The sequence below is a fragment of the Sceloporus undulatus genome, chromosome 9, assembly GCF_019175285.1.
Source record: "Sceloporus undulatus isolate JIND9_A2432 ecotype Alabama chromosome 9, SceUnd_v1.1, whole genome shotgun sequence".
NCBI lineage: Eukaryota > Metazoa > Chordata > Lepidosauria > Squamata > Phrynosomatidae > Sceloporus > Sceloporus undulatus.
The window spans coordinates 27,668,720-27,687,367 of record NC_056530.1 but is presented as its reverse complement, the minus strand read 5'-3'; the positions used below and the strand labels follow the sequence as shown (position 1 = coordinate 27,687,367).

General features: G+C 49.0%; 3 protein-coding genes across 3 annotated transcripts; 1 reads left to right on the top strand and 2 right to left on the bottom strand.

Annotated features, from left to right (window-relative positions):
• Window positions 1-2,321: 2,321 nt before the first annotated feature.
• On the bottom strand, window positions 2,322-8,875 carry LOC121916234 (RNA-binding protein 14-like). The gene is made up of 3 exons (XM_042441095.1): window positions 7,855-8,875; window positions 4,864-5,884; window positions 2,322-3,169 (listed from the first exon to the last, which is right to left on the bottom strand). Exons 1-3 carry the CDS (start codon window positions 8,213-8,215, stop codon window positions 3,148-3,150), a joined length of 1,404 nt encoding a protein of 467 aa, XP_042297029.1. The 5' UTR covers window positions 8,216-8,875; the 3' UTR covers window positions 2,322-3,147.
• Window positions 8,876-10,551: 1,676 nt separating this feature from the next.
• Window positions 10,552-15,003, bottom strand: CCS (copper chaperone for superoxide dismutase). Its single transcript, XM_042441208.1, is given in 8 exon segments — window positions 10,552-11,701; window positions 12,315-12,427; window positions 12,710-12,787; window positions 12,928-12,988; window positions 13,101-13,272; window positions 13,627-13,764; window positions 14,407-14,479; window positions 14,926-15,003. Coding segments are annotated over 8 exon segments (822 nt in total). The 5' UTR covers window positions 14,959-15,003; the 3' UTR covers window positions 10,552-11,547.
• A 171-nt stretch (window positions 15,004-15,174) lies between these two features.
• Window positions 15,175-18,275, top strand: CCDC87 (coiled-coil domain containing 87). Its single transcript, XM_042440301.1, has one exon. It carries the CDS (start codon window positions 15,191-15,193, stop codon window positions 17,810-17,812), a length of 2,622 nt encoding a protein of 873 aa, XP_042296235.1. The 5' UTR covers window positions 15,175-15,190; the 3' UTR covers window positions 17,813-18,275.
• Window positions 18,276-18,648: the final 373 nt, after the last annotated feature.

Genomic DNA, 18,648 nt, shown 5'->3' with positions numbered 1-18,648 from the left:
ATTAGAATGGGAAAGCCCAGAGGAACAAATGGGTTTATTGCTCTCTGATTTGGCTTCGCTATAGGACACTCTTATTCTTCCCACAACCTCATGTCACTGCAGATACGTATTTCCTTAAAAGAAGCTAGAAAGGCGGGTGAAGGCCATCCCGAAAAAGATATTTATATCTAAACATGGCCATCATGTCACCTCTTAACCTTCTCTTCTCCAGGCTAAACATACCCAGCTCCCTCAGGCGTTGCTCATAGGGCTTCATGGTTTCAACTTAGGTGCGTATCTCAACTGCAATCCTATTGCGGAGACAGCTTCCTACAATGAGCCATTTCCCAGTAACTTCCCATTTCAAATGTCAAATAATGTAGTGCTGTTCATTTCATTTTGGTTTTAGGCTGTTTCTACAAGACCATCAAGGAAGAGGGCCATCCTTCAGCCCAATTGCTTTATTTTGGGACCCTCGCCTCAGAAAGCATTGCTTCTAGGTATTTTAAGCACTTCAATGCTTCGACTAGCATTAACGCAGCATTGCTTGGGAGAATCATTAGCCGTTGTGAATCGTCCAGTTTCAATTGCTATGGAGGGTTGGGGGCATATTTCTTAAATGCTTAAGCACGCGCATCAATCTAAGTTGCTCCAGAGAGAGGATGCCTCTCTCAATCATAGCCATGAAACACACCATGCTTTATGAACAAATTACGAAGGCGTCTTCCAAGGTATGGGTATGCCTTGCCACCCCAAAAACATCCTCCCAATTTGGCATTCTGCTCTCGTAAAATGCAATTTTGTAAATGCTCTGGAGTCAGATGGTGATCAAGATATGGCAATCAATATACCATATTTAAATCCCCAAAGAAATGCCATGCAGAAGATGGAGCGAGCCTGTTTTCTGCTGCCCCAGAGACACAAACTGATGGATTCAAATGATAAGAGGTTTCATAACATTAGGAAGAACGTCTTGAGGGTAAAAGTTGTTCAACAATAGAATCGATCACTTTGGAGGGCGGTGGACTCTCCTTCTTTGTAAATCTCTAAAGAGAGGTTAGATGGGACATCTTTTGGGAGTGCTATACTTTTGGGAGTGCTATGGGGTTGGACCTTGCCATCCTTTGATTCCAATTCCATATTACTAACACTTAGCAAGAGGCTGATAGGATTTGCAAACTAAGTCAGCCAGTGTTTAATAACTCTTGAAAATCCAAATGCCTCATGCTAGCAAAAACGTCCTTATAGTAATGAACACTCTTATCAAAGCATCTCAAATTACGTGAACGCAAAGAGCCACGGAGAAACCATCCATGTTTTATCAGTGCTCTGGATTAAACGCAAAATGTGGACGACGTATAGGACGATTCTGGCTGAATCAGGATTGTTTCAGCGCCTTAAGGCTTTAATCCGAACCAAAAAGTTGGGATTTAATCCAAATTTGAGCCGAAAACCTGGGTATGTGCGCATGCGTACAGTCTGTGCTCCAAAGCAACATCAGTGTGGGGCTGAGGTGAAGGGTTGAGAAATATGGACATTTGCATGAAGACAGAGGGAATCTGGTGGGGACACAGCCATGTAGCCGTACATATTGCAATTTATTGGACAGGGGTGAATTCAAAAGGGTATACTATGTGGCCAGTGTTACCAAGCGCATCTCGGTATGCGTGTCGACAGGCCTGTAGTCATTGTGGACCTGAGGATACACTGGATTTTTCCGTCATTGTAAATGTGCCCCTGGGTGGAATAGGGTGGCTCAGGCTGGGAATGACATACATTTAAACTCCTGGTCTGCAAGTCACTAGGCAGTTGCAGCCATAAGAAACTGTAACAGATAAGAATGGTACTACAAAGAGATTGTGTTTTAAACCACTTCCCTGAAAGAATGCTCCATTTTATTTTATAAGGAGCGACTGTGAGATGCAGTCCAACCCCACTTACTTTTGGCCGGAGGGATGTGAACATTGGATCTCTTTCATTGGGCTTCTCTGAATCTCGTCTGTATTCACTTCTCGCCCTTATTTCGCATCGGACTGAACGGTTGTGTATTTTTCCACAAGGAAATGCATGTGTACTTTGATACACGTTTCCGTAATGAAACCTGTTGAATCATTTTGAATACCATTTTATATGCGTTTTTATTGACTACTGGAGCACGTTTGTGAACATCGTCAAAGACGCGCATTTTGAGACGCGGAGTGTTTCTTTGGTGCATTTTTGTTTTACTACTGGTTAGGATTAATGCTTAACATTAACTTATTGTTTTCATCTCTCTCTGAGAGTACTTTGTATGCTTTATTATGTATAATCTGCGTAGGTTCAGATTTGACAGGAATAAAAAGCAGTGAAACATTGGTGTTTTATTGAAAGATGTAAATCACACCAAAGCCTAATACCTTGGGATTGTTAACGTTAGAAAGCATTAAAACATGGTTGATCAAGCTTTCTAATACGTAAACTAATGTTTCACATTATTGACATAATAAGCAGGATTCAATTTTTTTTCCATTAAGATATTAATGCAAAAAAAAACCAAAACCCAAACCACTGGTTTAAAGCAAATCAAGCGAGCTTTTGGGGCTTGTTCTGTTCTTCTTCCATACCTGGCTTTAAATAATTGAATGTGTAGCAATGTACAGCTTGCTCCTACGGCCAGAGTCTGAACTAAAAGAGGGTAACTCAAATAACTCTTGTGGAAACCTGTTAATATTCAACGGTGACATACGGCTGACTTAAGTACATAAGACTTTTTATTCAGTATAAGAACAACAAAAAGAAACGCAAGTGCTAAAATGCCTAGCTGTCATGGCACTCATGACCAAAGGTGTAAAGAAATGTAGCGGTTGAAGCGATACCCTAAAACCAAATGTCGAAGGCCGCTCATCGAGAGCGTAGTAGCTGGGGTTATGCGAAGCGCGTTGTCGGGCGTCAGAAAAAGCGAGACAGTTCCACCCCAGAAAAGGTTTGGGGTGACGAAGCATCTTCCGCAGTGTCACTGGTAAAGAGGACCCAGTTACCTGCCAAGCAAGTAGTCAACGTGGGCACTAGCATACTGGATATGATCGGACTGTATTTCGGGAGACTGGGGTTATCCGCTTCGGGTTTTGTCAACGGTGGAGGGGGGCTATGGTAAACGGCGGGATTCTTGGGACGTCAGATGAATGGCAATCATCTGTAGTCAGGATAGAACCTGGTTAAGAAAAGAGACATTGGATAATTTTAGAAACCCCCTCGTGTTTGAAACTGCCAACAAGCCACATGCTGCGAGAGGAGCTCCCCCCGTCCCCTTGCTGCACAAGATCGAACCGTCGAAGCAGAAACAGGCCTAGCAGACCATCTTCCATTTGCAAGAAGTGGGTTTGTTTAACTCCAGTCTCAGATGCACAGGAAGGTCCTCATTGGTTTTATCTGAGCCGTAAAACCCAGGGAAGACCATAATTTGCTGGCCATTTCAGAGGAATTTTGAACCTCCTCCCAACAGAAACCACTATAAAATGAGGTCCAGGCTTCAGTTTATCCAGCAATATACTATGTCCAATGAAGAAGGACACAGAGGCCCAAAACATGCCCTAAATTAAATGCTGAAATGGAACTGAATTCTACATTTACGATTATTTGGCGAGGAAAATGCATTCTAATAGAGAATTTCACTTATTCCTTCTCCTGTTCCACAGCCCAACACTGGGCTCAAATTCAGTCGTGGCAATAAATTTAGTCGCCACGCTTCAAGAAGGTGCCAGGCTCTTGGCACTGGAGGTGGCTGAAATTACAAGGTGCCAAGCACAAGACTGGATCCCCATAATTTAACTAGCTCCAAGGTAGTTACATTCAGTCTGTAAGACTTACTGTAGCATGCTTTCATTGCCATGTCCGCTACTTTAACCATTACTCGCAGTCTCAGCCAAGCAAGCTCAAAGGGACAGTTTCTCTGCTGGGTGTGAAGATCGAATCAGGGAGCAGCACACACCCAAATCCCAAAGGTTTCCTATTGCATTTCTCACAAACTTATATGATGTCGTTGTGAAATGTGCAGATGAGGGAAAAAAGGCAGAGTGCAGCCTATACAGTGGTACCCCAGGATACGAATGTGCCGCGTTACGAAATTTCCGGGTTACGAAAAAAAAAATAATAAAAAAAAATTTCCGGGTTACGAAGGTTATTCCGGGTTACGAAGAAAATTTTGGTGCTTTTCGGCGCTATTTCGCACGGAATCGCGGCTTTTCCCCATTAGCGCCTATGGCTTTTTCGGCTAGCGAAAGTTTCCGGGTTACGAAAATGGCGGCGGAACGAATTAATTTCGTAACCCGGGGCACCACTGTATTTCCTTGTGCCCACAGAAAAGAGATATCCTCCCTTCTGCAAAAGGCACAGAAAAGGTTTCAAAGAAGTGCTAAATCAGCGGAAAAGCCAGTTCTTCCAATGGGCAAGAAAGCCCAACTACCCGGCCCACATGGCAAATATATGCTGTACTCTATGAATTGCTTTCATGCCAATGCCACTTTAGAGCAGGGGTAGGCTACCTGATTCATCCCTGATGTTTGGGGCTACAACTACCTACCTCCCCAACTAGTACATTCAATGGTCAAGAGTTATGGCAGCAGGACTCTATTAAGGAGGTCACTGCTATGAATGTACAGGTAGGTACTAAGCAGAGTAGTGGAGGATGAGGTCTTGGAGGTGTCCCATCCACAGGGTCGCCATGGGTCAAGATCGACTTGAGTGCAGTTAACAAAAAGTCCTATACACCTATCTGCCAATCCCAAACTTCACAAGAAGTCATTGACTTCTGAAAGAACTGCCAAGTGAAGTTCGCATCTAACCCTTCTGGACGTTGAGGGAGATTCCCAGACAGAAAGCGTGACGGACACCAGTTCGGCTGCCTACCTCTTACTCACAGCGCTCCCTCTCAGATTCTCTCGGGTGCTACGTGGCGGGGAAAGCCGAACACGTTCGTAAGGTCGACGGAGAGCGCCTGTCTCTTGCCTTGAGGCATATCTCTTATTCGCGGCGTTTGCATCTCTATCGAAATTCTCGTGGCCGTAACGCGGCGGAGAGGCGTGAATGTACTCGTACGGTGGACGGAAACTATCAGCCGCTTGTTTTGTCGCATACCTGTTATTTATCGTGTTTGCTTCTCTGTAGTAATCCTCGTGGTTACTGCGCGGTGGGGAGAGGCGGATACGCTCGTATGGACGGGAAGTGGTTTCAGACCGTGATACTGCCTGCTGAGATGTCTGAGTCATCCCACTGTGCGCTGGCTGAGCCCTGTAACCTGACTGGTGCATTGTGCCTGCGGCCTCCACTGACGCTCTGTCATGTGTTGACAGGGAATCAGAGAACTGTGTAGCATAGGAAGTACCAGTGGCATCCTGCATATCGTAAGCAGACTGTGCCCTATATTTAGGTGGCACATCAGACGCAGCCCGGGCCCCATAGGAAGTGGAACGGTTGACAGATGGCTGGCCTTCATAGGAATGGGATTGTGCCCTATATGTAGGTGGCATATCAGACGCAGCCCGGGCCCCATAGGAAGTGGAACGGTTGACAGATGGCTGGCCTTCATAGGAATGGGACTGTGCGGAGAAAGAGCGGTTACTGGATGCAGCTGGCTGGCTGTTGTCTTCATAATGGGCCTCATCTCTGTATGCTGCCGCCCGCCTAGTTGTAGGCTGGGGTCTATAGTCCACCTCGAGTGAAACCGACGGCTCGTCTCTGTAAGAGGCGGCTGGCATTTTGTTCTTCCCAGCTTCAAAATTGTACTCCCTATTCTGCTGGTGTGTCCCAGTCTTACGATCTTTAGTTGAGCGTTCCACGCAAATCCTTCTCCCTTTGAGTTCCATCCCATTAAGGTGTTCAATGGCGGCTCTACCGTCCTCCTCGTTCTCCATGTGAACGAACGCATAGTCTGATAAAGCAGCAGATAGAAGGTTATCAATAAGGGACACAAGACAGTTTATTTCAGGAACCCACTCCTACTTGGATTTGGCCCCGATGCAATGAAAGACACCAACACATCTATTTGGCAGCTGGACAACAAGGCAAACAGCATCGACTGAAGTCTTGCGACTCTAAAGGACGCAATGAAGGGACAGGTACCTAGAAAGGCACAATTTACTGGACATCTGCCCCAAACATCTCTCGGCACCCCCAGTTTTCTCACGCTTGGTGGCTGCTTGAGTGATATTTGACAGGGTTTTAAGCTGCTCCGTATTTTCAGTAGAGTAATATGACTTACAATCGGAAGAATATGTACAAATAAAGGATAAAGGCCATCTTCTTAAAGAAATTCAGCAAGACCTCCCCTTTTCTGGCCCACTCCATACCAGGAATGGGACTGAAAAGGCAGTGGCTGTCTGCTTTCAACACTGGGAACTACCTGTATATTTACCTAATAGACCCAGGGAAGCTGTGACAAAAGGAAAAAGACACCTCTGACAGTCCTAGTGCTCACGCTTCCTTCAGTGACAAACAGCAAGCCAGCCTTTAAAAGCAATAGCAGCATACACATTATACATACACAGTTACAACAGAGGAGGACATAGGAGTGCATTCACCAACCGCAACGTAAGCAACTAACATGGCAATCCAAAGGACTGGGTTTCCCCTTAGATATAAGAAAACCAGTGCAATTGCAAGGGCAGGAATAAAAGCATGTCTCTTCCTTAGAGCGCAAAGGCAATGTTTCTATCGCTCCCTTTTTCTGTTATGAGAAAATTGTTTGGTGAGCATCAACAGTATCTTTGACTATATCTCATAACAATGACCGTTTCATGTGTTGCAACTCTCTTGGCATACTTATGACAGGAAAGAAGAACACGTATGGAGAGGGCAGGAGCCCTATATAGGCTTAATGTGGGGGCGCTGGGAATGAAAGCAAATAGCTAAATGCGCACATGCCACCACCGCCTTCCAAGTGCTTGGAAACAAGGCTTTGAGACTGACTGAAAGAAAGGGGATGGTGGCATGAGAGGCAGTGCTTTGAAACAACGTGTGCAATGTTTTGTCACCTTTCCCCTTGAACTGAGGAGGGAGGGAGCGAGCTTGTTTTCTGCTGCTCTGGAGAATAGGATGCAAGTGACACCTTAACTCTTAGGAGGAGCTTCCTGATGGTAAGGGCTGTTGGACCCTTGGATTGTGGTGGGGTCTGCTTCTTTGGGGGTCTTTAAACAGAGGCTGGATGGCCATCTGTCAATGGGGATGCTTGGATGGAGAGTTCCTGCATGGCAGAAGAAAGGGGTTGGGACGCAGGGCCCTTCTTGGGGTCTCTTCCAACTCTAGGGTTCTCATGTTCGCACGGTTTGTGTTGTCTTCTGCCCTGTCCCTAGCCACAGTTTTAATGCTATATCCTCATTAATTGCCCTAAAGAGAGGGAGGGATCGGGGGGCAGAGTGGCTTGGCTGTTGGACTATGACTCTGGGGACCAGGGGTCAATTGCTGGGCCGCCTAAGAAGGGAGCTACTAAGGCCAATGATGGCACTTGCCCACAAAGCACACTTGCCCATTGGGAAGCCCTGCCCAGGGGAACAGCTATCCACAGAGAAAGGTGCCTTTCCCTATGGGCAAGTATTCCCCTATTACTCCCGATGGGAAGAACTCCCCCATTGATTGGGGCATAGACAGTCACAGGGGCTACTTGCCCAAAGGGACCCATCGAGGGCCAGGGAGATCGCTTGCCCCAGGCCAGTCTTCCCCAATGTTCCCTTCTGGGCAAGTGACCCTCATGGGGCTCTATGGCCAAGCCTTTCCCCATTATCCTCATCGTTCCCTCTGGGCCAGCGCTGTATCCTGGGCCCCTGCGCTAACCAGAAGCGGAGGCAGAGTAGCGGAGTGGAGGCGGCGGCGTCCTCGCGGCGCTCTGCCCACGCTCAGAGGTACCTTTGATGATGTCGCACTCGGCGACGGGCCCGAACTCCTCGAAGAGGGCGCGGACGTCGTCGCTGGTGCAGGCGCTGGCGACGCAGCCGACGAAGATCTTGAAGCCCCGGAAGCGGCGGACGAGGAGGTTGAAGCCACGGAAGAGGTACCCGTCGAGATGGAAGATGGCGCGCTGCCCGGCCGCCTCGTCGCGCATGCGCACCGTGGCCGAGAGCCCCCGCAGGGAGACGTTCAGCACCTCGTCCGGAGCCACGTCCTCGAACAGCTGCCACAGCTCCTCCTTCGTCGTCCGCGGAGGGAACTTGCTCACCCACAGCTTCACCGAGCGCCCCGGGAAAGGGCCCGGCGGGGACGACGACATCCTGCGCTTGCTCTCACCGAACCGCCGCGGACGGTTGAGGGGGAGGAACTGGCAGTTGCTGCCTCGCTTTACGGCAGGACGCACTGCGTATGCGCAGAAACCCGAGTATTGCGCATGCGCCTGCTCCTTTCTCCTCCCCGTTACGGGCTGAAGCGTGCATACTGCGCATGCGCCTATTTCCTTCTAGCATTCTAAGACTGCACACTGCGCATGCGCTTATTCCCATCTACTCCGAGCGTTCTGAGTGCGCACTGCGCATGCTCCTATTCCTTTCTCTTTTCCCTCTGTCGTTCTGAGTGTGTACTGTACTGCACTTGCGCCTACTTCCCCAAGCGTTCTAAGAGTGCGCATGCGCCTATTTCCTCCCCTCCTCGCTTTAAGAGCGCGCAGTGCGCATACGCCTATTCCCCTCTAGCGGGCTGAAGTATACACACAGCGTTTGCGCATGCTGCCCTAATGGTCTAAGACTAAGAGTGCGCTCTGCGCTTCCGCCTACTTCTCCTGGAGAGCTGAGTGCGCGCTGCGCACGCGCTTATTCCTTCCTCCTCAACCCCCCAGCGGGCTATCTGAGCCCTGCGCCGTCCCTCCGCCCATAACGCGCCCAACTCCGCCTTCTGTTCCCTCCCGTGTGCTGAGCGAAGAATACACACTACGCCTGCGCATACTCCTTCCCCCCCTCCGCCCGTAGCGTGTTGAAAGCGTGATCACTGCGCTTGCGCTGTCTCTCCACCCCTTGCAGGCTGAGGAAAAACAGGCACTGTCCTCGCTTCACGCACTGCGCTTGCGCACACACATTCCCAACCCTAGAGTGCTGAGGGAAAAGTACATAACACGCATGCGCACTCTCTCTCCCCCATCTGAGGCGGAAAACAGAGAAAAGAATCTGTCATTGGAGTTTAAGCGCGCGCCATGAACGTTTGTTTCTCACTGCGCATGCGCACTCGCTCTTCTCTGCCATCTGCTTGTATACATACATACATACATATATATAAATAATGGAAATACAGTATACAGAGATACATATATAGAGAGATACATATAGGAAACAATTAGGAAAGCCCATGCTGCCAATTTCTTTCTCTCAGTTAGTCTCAAAAGTGTCACAAGATCTCTTCACAAATTGATTTTTACAGACAAATACAGCTATATCCTTTGAACAGAAAAAGAAAAGAGAAATAAGCTCTTTGGGAAAATAAATGCACAGAAGAGAAGAGACCGTTTTAAGACGATTAACAACATTTTAATGGCGGTTTTCTGGAGATCAAAAGGACAGGGTTTAGAAAGCGGACGCCTCAGAAATGTCCCCGTTTCTCACCCTGAACCTAAGATAATTCGACTACAAATACAACATGATTACATTGTGAACATTTTGTGGTAACTTAATTCAGAAAAGAAACCCTAATCATTCGTGACAGGGCTTGGAAAAGTTCCTTTTTCGGATAATCTCCCAGGATCCTCTAGCCAATGAACTGGAGGATTCTGGGAGTTTGGTTGGCTTGTTTTTAAGAAACCCTTTCCAAAGCTTTCCTTCATGAGAACTACTACTAGAAAGGATGAATTAGTATCGTCATTTTCCTCACGAGCGTCCCCTCAAAAAGAGTGGCTTGAACATATCACAATAAGGGTGTGCCTACACTGTAGAAATAATACACTTTAATATCACTTTAAACTGCCATGGCTCTGTCCTGTACAACCCTAGAGATTTGTAGCTTCGTGAGGCACCAGCACGCTTTGTCAGCTAAGGCGTAAAGGCCTCATCGAACTACAAATCCCAGGATTCCACAAGACGGAACAACAGTGCTTTAAAATTGGTGTCAAACTGCATCAGATATAGAATCACAGTGAGAGGTTGCATCTGAGGGAGTGGCGCCTCCGAAGCTCCCCTCAAATCTAAACTCAAAGGCTTTCATGGCTGGCATCCCCTCAAATCCTTATTGCCACATTCCCCTCAAATCCTCATTCACAGAACCATAGCAAAGGGACACGAAATTTAAGGATCTTTCCCACAACATTTGGCGGACGCAGGACTTCTAAAATACCCTAGGATAGCGCTCTCTGACATTTCTGTATCGCCTGTGTGCGTAACAAGCAATTATTATATTACAAAACAGGAGGTTAAGCATCCACACAGGTCAGACAACCTGGGGCTTGTGAAGTCAAAGGCTTTCGCGGCCGGCATCCATAGTGTTTTGTGGGTTTTGGGCGCTATGTGGCCATGTTCTAGGAGAGTTTATTCCTGACGTTTGGCATCTTCAGAGAATGCTGGCATGGAAGAGAGTGGGGTATACATACATATACTGTGTGACCCAACTCACTTCCATGCCAACATTCTCCGAAGATGCCAAAGCCACAGATGCTGGCGAAACGTCAGGAAGAAACTCTTCTAGAACATGGCCACAGAGCCCCGAAAAACCCACAAAAAACTATGTATGCCACCCGTGAAAGCCTTCAACTTCACAAGGCCCTAGTTGCCAGGACACATCCTTACAAACAAGGGTCTGAGACACTTCGTGTCCTGCCCCAGCAAAGAAGGCTGCCACCATTTTCCCTGAGCAAAAACCTTTTTGTGCCTTTTAAAACTATGCATTCTGCAGAGACTCGACAAGTTAAGCTTCCCCCATTGCTATTGGTTTTGCCATTACTTAGCCCAAAAGCTGATTTTGCTGAATGTCTGTCTGCCTGTCGCACAACTCATAAAGGCGTAGAACGCATGGCAGGGAAAACAGGTCTGCCACTAAAAAGGTACAAGAAGAGGTGGCAAAAGGGGGAAGCGTCAAGGTGCACAAAAAAGAAAAACATGGATACAATATTTGCGCATGGGCAAAAGGCTGTTGTTCTACAATCTCCCTAAGAAAAGGCAACTTTGTTTTTTGGAATGTTTCTGGACCAAATAATGTTGATATTATGGAGTTCTCTCCTCCACTTCTTCATTCACATTATGCATCTATGCAAAGGGGTCTTGTCGCAGGGTTGAGGCTAACGGAAAGGAAGAAAAAGGTCTACGAATGCTTACGCTTCTTTCAGGAAAGACCCCTTTGCATACCTATCCAGACTAACATGGCAGTGTCTTTGTATGTATATAAGTGTATACACACATTTCCTCTTTCGTGGGCCTTTCTCCTTATGGCAGCCGCCTGAATCAAATGCCTTACAAGACATACACTTTCCAGCACCTTCCTACCATTTGCAAAGAATTATGAGAATTATAGTTCTGAATCATAGCTAAATTAAGGAAGGCTCTCTTATGCTACTACATCCACGTCTCGCTCCTGCATTCTCTGCCAATATGTTGACTCTGCAAGCATAAGAGACCAAAGCCAAAGTTCAATATTTTAGAGATGCGGGGCTGGTCGGTTGGTAGCCCACTTGCCTTGCCCGGCCACAGGCCGTTCTCGTTCTTCCCACAAAGTCACTCCGTCGCAGGTACATATCTTCTTTGGGTTTTGGAAGAGGCCGGCGGAACGGGCAATGATACCACAAGCCACTCTGCAAAAGCAAGGGGTCAAGATTATGCTTCTGTTTTGTATATCTGAAACCATTTCTTCACTGCCTTTCCACAGTTTAAATATGCTTATAGGTCTGATTCAAGTGATTGTCCATACACACACACACACACACAAGATGAGGGCATCCCTTCCAACATTTCACAGATGAAAACTGGAGCATGTCTGGCCAAGCAACATCAAAGTATGGTCAATATAGCAAAAACATTAATAAGGAAGAATACACAAGATAGAGAGGCTGCAGCAGTTTGTTTCTGCCATTGATGTTTATCACACTATGCTCTTAAAGAGGTACTATTCCAGTGTGACTCCTCTAGGCAGCCTCCTGTTGCATGCTGGGATTGGCAGTTTTAAGGAGGAACTTCTCTGCCTGAGAATTCTAAATACCCCTCCTTAAAACTGCCAATCCCAGCATGCAACAGGAGGCAGCTAGAGGAGTCACACTGGAATAGTACCTCTTTAAGAGCATAGTGTGATAAACAGCTGAGTTAAAGGGAAGGGCAATATCCTCCCTTATCTTCTCTCCCTGCTCTTAGTTACTTGACTATGAACTCAGCTTGAAGAACTGATAAGCCTGACCAAAGAGCTGTGTCAACCTTGGTCCTCAGCATCTTACCTTTCCCATGACTTTTGAGAGCGGGTGGCTTCCTTGGCCCAAGTCATCTTCCTCTGCATCTATCACCAAGGACCGTCCAATGATATCATGGACCTGAGAGAGACAACAGCGAGTTGTCACTGCAGTCAAAACTTGTGATACTCCAGACAAACAAACAGAGACATTCCCTCTTACTCCGAGTTGTCTTTCTCATAGTCATAGGCTGGGTTTAATAAATGCTCAAGCTACTCCAAGAGAAGAATCAAGCAGCAAAGATTCATTGAGCAACCTCCATGAAGGGTATACTGTATACCCTAATACTGTATTCTCCCTAAAAGAGCTTACTTGAGTTTTAAGATCCTTCAAAGTTCACTTTTCCTGCCTAAGAAGCCTCACCTTCAGTCGGTTGTCTTCCATCCGGAAGGAAGCTCTTCCATCAGCAGCAGCCACAATATTGCCAAGGTCCCCAGCATGCTGGAAACAGAGCCCCACCGTTAGATCTCAGAGACCTTTTATCCGCTGACAACAAGAAATCAGAACTGCTATGGCACGTATGAGCCTGACTATGGTATTTAATGATGTGCAGTTCAATGCACTAAAATGCCACAACGTACCCTGTGTACATCCTGCGGACCTCCATGGCACTCTCCATCAGGGTCAAAATGGTCCCCACAGCTGTTTGGGAAGAAAGTAGAGCTTGAAGTCTATTGAGCACAAGTCTCCAACCACAGCCTCCTCACCTAAAAGCTGAAGTGACTCCAGGGAGTTACCTGACAACACCTCTCACCTGTCACAAGAATTGCTGATGTCTCCAAACTCATGGACATGCAGGCCATGAGGGCCTGGCTCCAGCCCATCAATGGTACCATCAATCAGGCATTTCTCTGGGGAGATCTGCAGGAACCTCACCACACCTTGTATCCATCCAAGGCCAGACACCATGGCCACAGCTGCGCTGCCTAATGGGAAAACAAAAATGTTACACCATGGTTAATAGCAAACCCTATTGAAGCAAAGGACTTTGAGTATAAACATGCCATAGATCTGCATTGGAGGACCTAGAGATTCCTAGGCGAGGCTGCATAGATTGTTGAGCTTTAGTGGGCTGTAGCACCTTTCCCCTATCTGTTGTCAGATTCCCATCATGCCTAGCCAGCATAGCTAGTGGTGAAGGATGATGGTAAGTGCAGTCCAACAGGATCTAGATTGCCACATGCTCCTGAGCCCTGGTTATAAACTGGTATAGGTTTGTTGTGGAAATAGAGTATGGAAAGTGTGAGCCAAGGGGCAGTGTATCAGGGGCTGGGACTTACCTGGCACAGTACTTCCCATCCCTTTTAGCACAGCTTTGCAGCCAGTACTCTCCAAAAGGCTTTGGACCTTCTCAGTGCCAAGGCTGGTCTCCACCAGCACACTCTGGGAATCCAGCTGGACATCAAGGAGCTGGAGGCCTGGAGGGAAATGTATAGCATGGATAGGATAAGATTGACACAACAGCTGGGGTTATGGGAAACTGTTTGGTCTGCCTCCTTGCATCCTTTTTCGCCTCTCTCACATTCCCGGTACAGGACTACTGTCCCAGCACAAGTCCTTTCCCCAATGATCAGCTGGACTGTGGAAAACGTAGGAGGAAGATGGATAGCACACAGGCGCATGCGTGGCCCATGGTCCACATCCTTAAACAAGGTGGGGGTTGTTCTGATGTCTACCATTTTTTATCTATCTGGGCAGTTGCAAAGAAAGGGGAATGTGAGCATCAATGGGGGAACCCCCCCCCACCACCACCACCACTTTTTAGTACCAGAGAGCTGGAAGAGACCTCAAAGGCCATCCAGTCCAACCCATTCTGCCATGCAGGAACTCGCAATCAAAGCTATTGCTACAGAAGAGATCCCCAAGGGTCATTCAATGCAACCCCTTTCTCTCTTACAGGAAGACCCACTCGAAGCCCTCCCCGTGACAGATGGCCATCCAGCCTCTTTTAAAAACCTCCAAAGAAGGAGATGCCACCATTTTGGAAGGAGTGGGTTCCACTGTTGAAAGATGGGAATGGCCACTTCACTTCAAAAGACTATAATGGCTATTGCTATCACCTGGCACTCCTTGCAGAGTCTTCACAATGGCTTCCACACAGTTCTGGCATGTCATCTGGACGGCAAATTCCAGCTGCAAACAGAGAGAGAGAGAGAGAGAGAGAGAGAGAGAGAGAGTGCCACCGTCAGGCCAAAACTGTCAGCCAAAGAAGAAGAATTAGAAGGAGAATAAAAGACCACATGCTGTAAAACATTCAGTATTTCTCCTTTTGCATTCTTGGTTTCCTTTTACTGTGCATTGTAAATACTATATTCCTCCCCCCCCCCCCCCCTTTTTAACTGGAAAAGGGGAGGGCTAGTGGCTTGAGTGCTGGACTAGGACTCTGAGAGTCCAGGGTTCGAATCCTGGCTCGATCATGGAAACCCAATGGGTGACTTTGGGCAAGTCACACTCTCTCAGCCTCAGAGGGAGGCAATAATGGCAAACCCCTTCTGAACAAACCTTGCTAAGAAAACCTCAGGAGAGACAACAGCAACAGCATTAATATCTGCCAATCCTACTCCCTGGGGCTCTCTTACCCGACAAGGGGCGCCTTCTGGGCTTTCAGCCATGGCTGCAGCGCCTTTTCCCCCAAACCGGAAGTGTTTCTACCCGGACCCTTTTGAGCGACGCACACAGCGCAGCGCATTGGCATCGAGGCGATGACGTCACTGTGGGTCCGTCTCTTCTTCCCGACCGGGCGGAAACTGGAGCCCGGAGCGGAGCGTTCCGCCCTGTCACCATGGCAACCCTAGAAACCTAACAGCGCCTAGAGGCCTTGTTGTTGTGCTTTTGCGGCCTGTCATGGCCTCCTCCTCCTCCTCCTCTTCCCCTCTCCGGGGGCTGTACCCTTTGGAGGAGACGGCGGTGGGGACCCAGGAGCTGCATGACCAGTACCAGCGCATCCTGGCCCCGCTCTCCCTCTTCCCCACCAGTCACAGCCGGGTGCGGCAGGACCCCTTCCGTAGGGAGCCCTCCTTCGCCCTGCGGCCCTCCTCAAGTCAGAGGGCCATCCCGGTGCCCATCTCCTTGGTTGGCCTCTTGCAGCTGGTCAAGCAGCGGTTGGAGCTGGGGCCGCGGTGGGGCCACATCCCCACCCAGCACCAAAAGACTTTCAGGGAGATCATCCTCACCGAGGTCCGGCACATCTATAAGGATGTCCAGGGTACCCTCTACGACCCGGCCTTCGGCAGCCACACCAACCGGGAGCTGTACCAACACCTTGTGATGTACATCGGCTTGGTGTGCCAACACCTCTTCCTCCACTATCTGTGCCTCATGGAGCACCGCGGTGCACTGGGCGTCTTCACCGACTGCGCCAACCTGACGCGCTTCTCTTCCCAGCTCTCCCTGGACTGCTCTGCCTTCCTCAACGTGGCCGCCGTCCACCACCGCCTGGTCATGGAGATGAAGACCCTCGGGAGCCACACGGAGGTCAAGCCCCCGAAGCCCGTCAGCCCGCTGAGCCACAGGCCGGCCCAGAAGCTGGGATGCCGCCTTGGCTTCACCATCAGCCACTTCATCCGGATGACCAGGCCCCACACGCAAACCGTGAGGCAGAAGGTTGCCCAGGATATCAAAGAGCTCGAGGAGATACCTCGGTTGGACATGAGGAAGATTAAGGACCTGCACCTTCCCTTGCTCACAGACAACCATTTCTTCCGGCAGATGGCTTGCGCGGCCATCAAGACGCCTTGTCCAACCATCACAAGGCAGAAGAGCAAATCGCAACAGGCGGCGTACGTTTTCAAGAGGAGCCAGTCCTTGCCCAACATGAGAGTCGGGAAGCTCTTGGCGGACGAACTCGGGATCCGTTTAACCCCCCGACGTCTCTCTCCAGATCTGCCTTGCCACTATACAGACTTCACCGAAGACACGGACCTTGATGGGTCTGTGGGCCTGGCTGAGGACCTCCGGAGGCTGGTGCAGGGCTCCGTCTTGAAAAGCAGCCCATGGAAAGATGAGCAGGACGACGACCTGGACCTCCCTCCCCTTATAAAAGCCCTCACATGGCGCAGGTCGAACGAGGCCCGCCTGGAGTACCTCCAGAGAATGCTGGTTTCCTTGCAACAGGAAGAAAACACCGAAATGAGACGGAGAAACACCATCATTGCCGCTCCAGCCTCTCACCCTCAGGCGGCCACCGTGAACTTTGAGGTCCACGACAAGATGGTGGTGAAGGCGGCCGACATGCAAGTGTCAGAAAGGGTTTACTTGGATGAGGTGGTTCTGGAGCGGTTCCCGCCCATTTACAACCACCTCCTCGGGGAGATTGACAACGCCACCTTGAAGTCCCTGGATGCCAGTCTTTCTATGGGGGAAGAGGTCCGGGAGATGTACAAGGAGCTGATGAACACAATCCCGAAGGACCACATGAAATTTGACCTGGGGCCCTCAACGGAACCCCCTGCCACCAACATAGACCTGTCGGTCTGCTTCGCTTCGTCGACGCTGTACGGGAAAAAAAGTGATCAAATAATTAACGAACAGCTGAGTGAAATCCTGCCCGCCGGGCCCTTCGCCCCCGAGGAAGTGGTAGACACCCTCCAGACTCCGAATCTGCCTTTCAAAAAGTCAGGGAGCAAAAAACAACACGCCTCTTGGCTCAAATGGTGGAAGAAGACATTCAACGTGGACGACTACCTGAAATACCTCAGCACCAATGAGGCGGACTTTTTGCCGGTGATATTTCACTTGTACAACTTTGAGGGCGATGTGGAGGAGGAGCTGCGGCAGCGGGCAATAGCCGAGGCCGAAACCAAGAAAAGGGAGAAGGCGCGGAGAGATACCATTAAGCAAGCAGCGGAGCTTCAATTCAAGCAGGAAAAAGTTGAGCCTGGAAAGTGGAATCCGGGTGGCACCATGACGGAGGAACCGGACATTTTTGCTCTCTATGACCATAAGCCTGAGGATCTCAGGGCCATGCAGAGAAGGCTGGAAAGGCTCTGGACGGTTCTTCATTTTCCGGAAGGAGAGAGGCTAGATATGGCCATTAAATACAGCTCCAGACAGTACTACTACTTCCTCCCAGACATGCTTCAAGCTTGGGAAAGGGCAGCCCAGACTATCCAAGAGCGGGAGCTGCTGCTGGCCGAACTGGAAAAGTTTGAGCAGACGGCTTCCGATCCCAACCGCTTGTTCAGCAAAGAGCCCCAGGCCTTTGCGAGGCGAATGCAGGAATCCAGGACGAGGTGGCGCCTGCGTTCGGAGTTGGCCCAGTACGACGCGGAGCTCTATCTCATCCTGACCCACATCAAGGAGGAGTTCGGTGACACCGTGACTTTCCGGGGACGGCCGTACCCGGAGAAGATGCAATGGGACACGGTGGAGATGCTGTACTGGTTGGAACAGAAGCGCCGCGTGGGCTTCCTGAAGAGACAGCTTCGAAGAAGGAACCAGACTTGGAAACTCCCTCCTCTTTCATAGATTGGCGCCGTTACCTGATTTATCACACCAAAGTGGCAATTCAGAAGGCACTCTTTCTACACAGATTCCTCTTCAGACCTTTCTTCCCCCGCAGCTGTGTTCCTTTGCAGCCAACAAGGACAGAACATATATAGAGGTAGTCCCAATGAATTTAGACCCCTTGTCTAGTGCCACGGGCAGGTCCAAGGAGGGATTTTTTTCAGAGGTCCAAAGACAAGGAGTTCCAGGAAGCTGCAGTCACCAAATGGGACTGTGGAAAATGGGACACAGGCCAAAGGAGCAAGACTATCATCAATGGTCATCTGGCTCATGCCAGAGTTTGGAAGAGTTGGCGAGATGTGTCTTCTTCATAATCTATTGGCATTTACAGAAAATGGTGGTTTCTGACTGTCTCAGTTTTAATTAAAAATAACAATAAAAGGTGTTAGCCATCACCAGGAGTGCTGCGACTGTGAGTTCCTGCATGGCAGAGGTTGGGTTAGATGGTCCTTGTGGCCCCTTCCAAAGGCAATGGTTGCCTTTGCGGATCAGACCTCTCACCCAGCATTCTGTTTCTGGTGAGAGTCCCAAGGAAGTTCCCAAGAAAGGCTTGGTTTCTCAAATCTACATGGTGCACAGAAAGATGAAATGCACCTAGATAACACTACTACACACCAGCACCTGAGACACATGCCTCAGGTCCTGCTGTACCCTACAGTTGCTGCCAACCACATTCAAGGCCACTGCTTTCCAACCTTGGGGGGATATGGGCACTATTTGGACAGATGACCTGTTGCTGTGTTCCTGTAAGGATTGGAGGCAAATGTGGCAAGATCTAAAGGGCATTTGTAGTAAAA

Bases quoted from the DNA above. Each gene is read 5' to 3' on its own strand.
- CCDC87 (XM_042440301.1), top strand. From the start codon at position 15,191: ATGGCCTCCTCCTCCTCCTCCTCTTCCCCTCTCCGGGGGCTGTACCCT.
- LOC121916234 (XM_042441095.1), bottom strand. From the start codon at position 8,215: ATGTCGTCGTCCCCGCCGGGCCCTTTCCCGGGGCGCTCGGTGAAGCTG. The intron at 5,885-7,854 runs GTACCTCTGAGC...CTGCTTTATCAG, and splicing joins CGAGTGCGACATCATCAAAG to ACTATGCGTTCGTTCACATG. The intron at 3,170-4,863 runs GTAGGCAGCCGA...TTTCTTAACCAG, and splicing joins GGGAGCGCTGTGAGTAAGAG to GTTCTATCCTGACTACAGAT.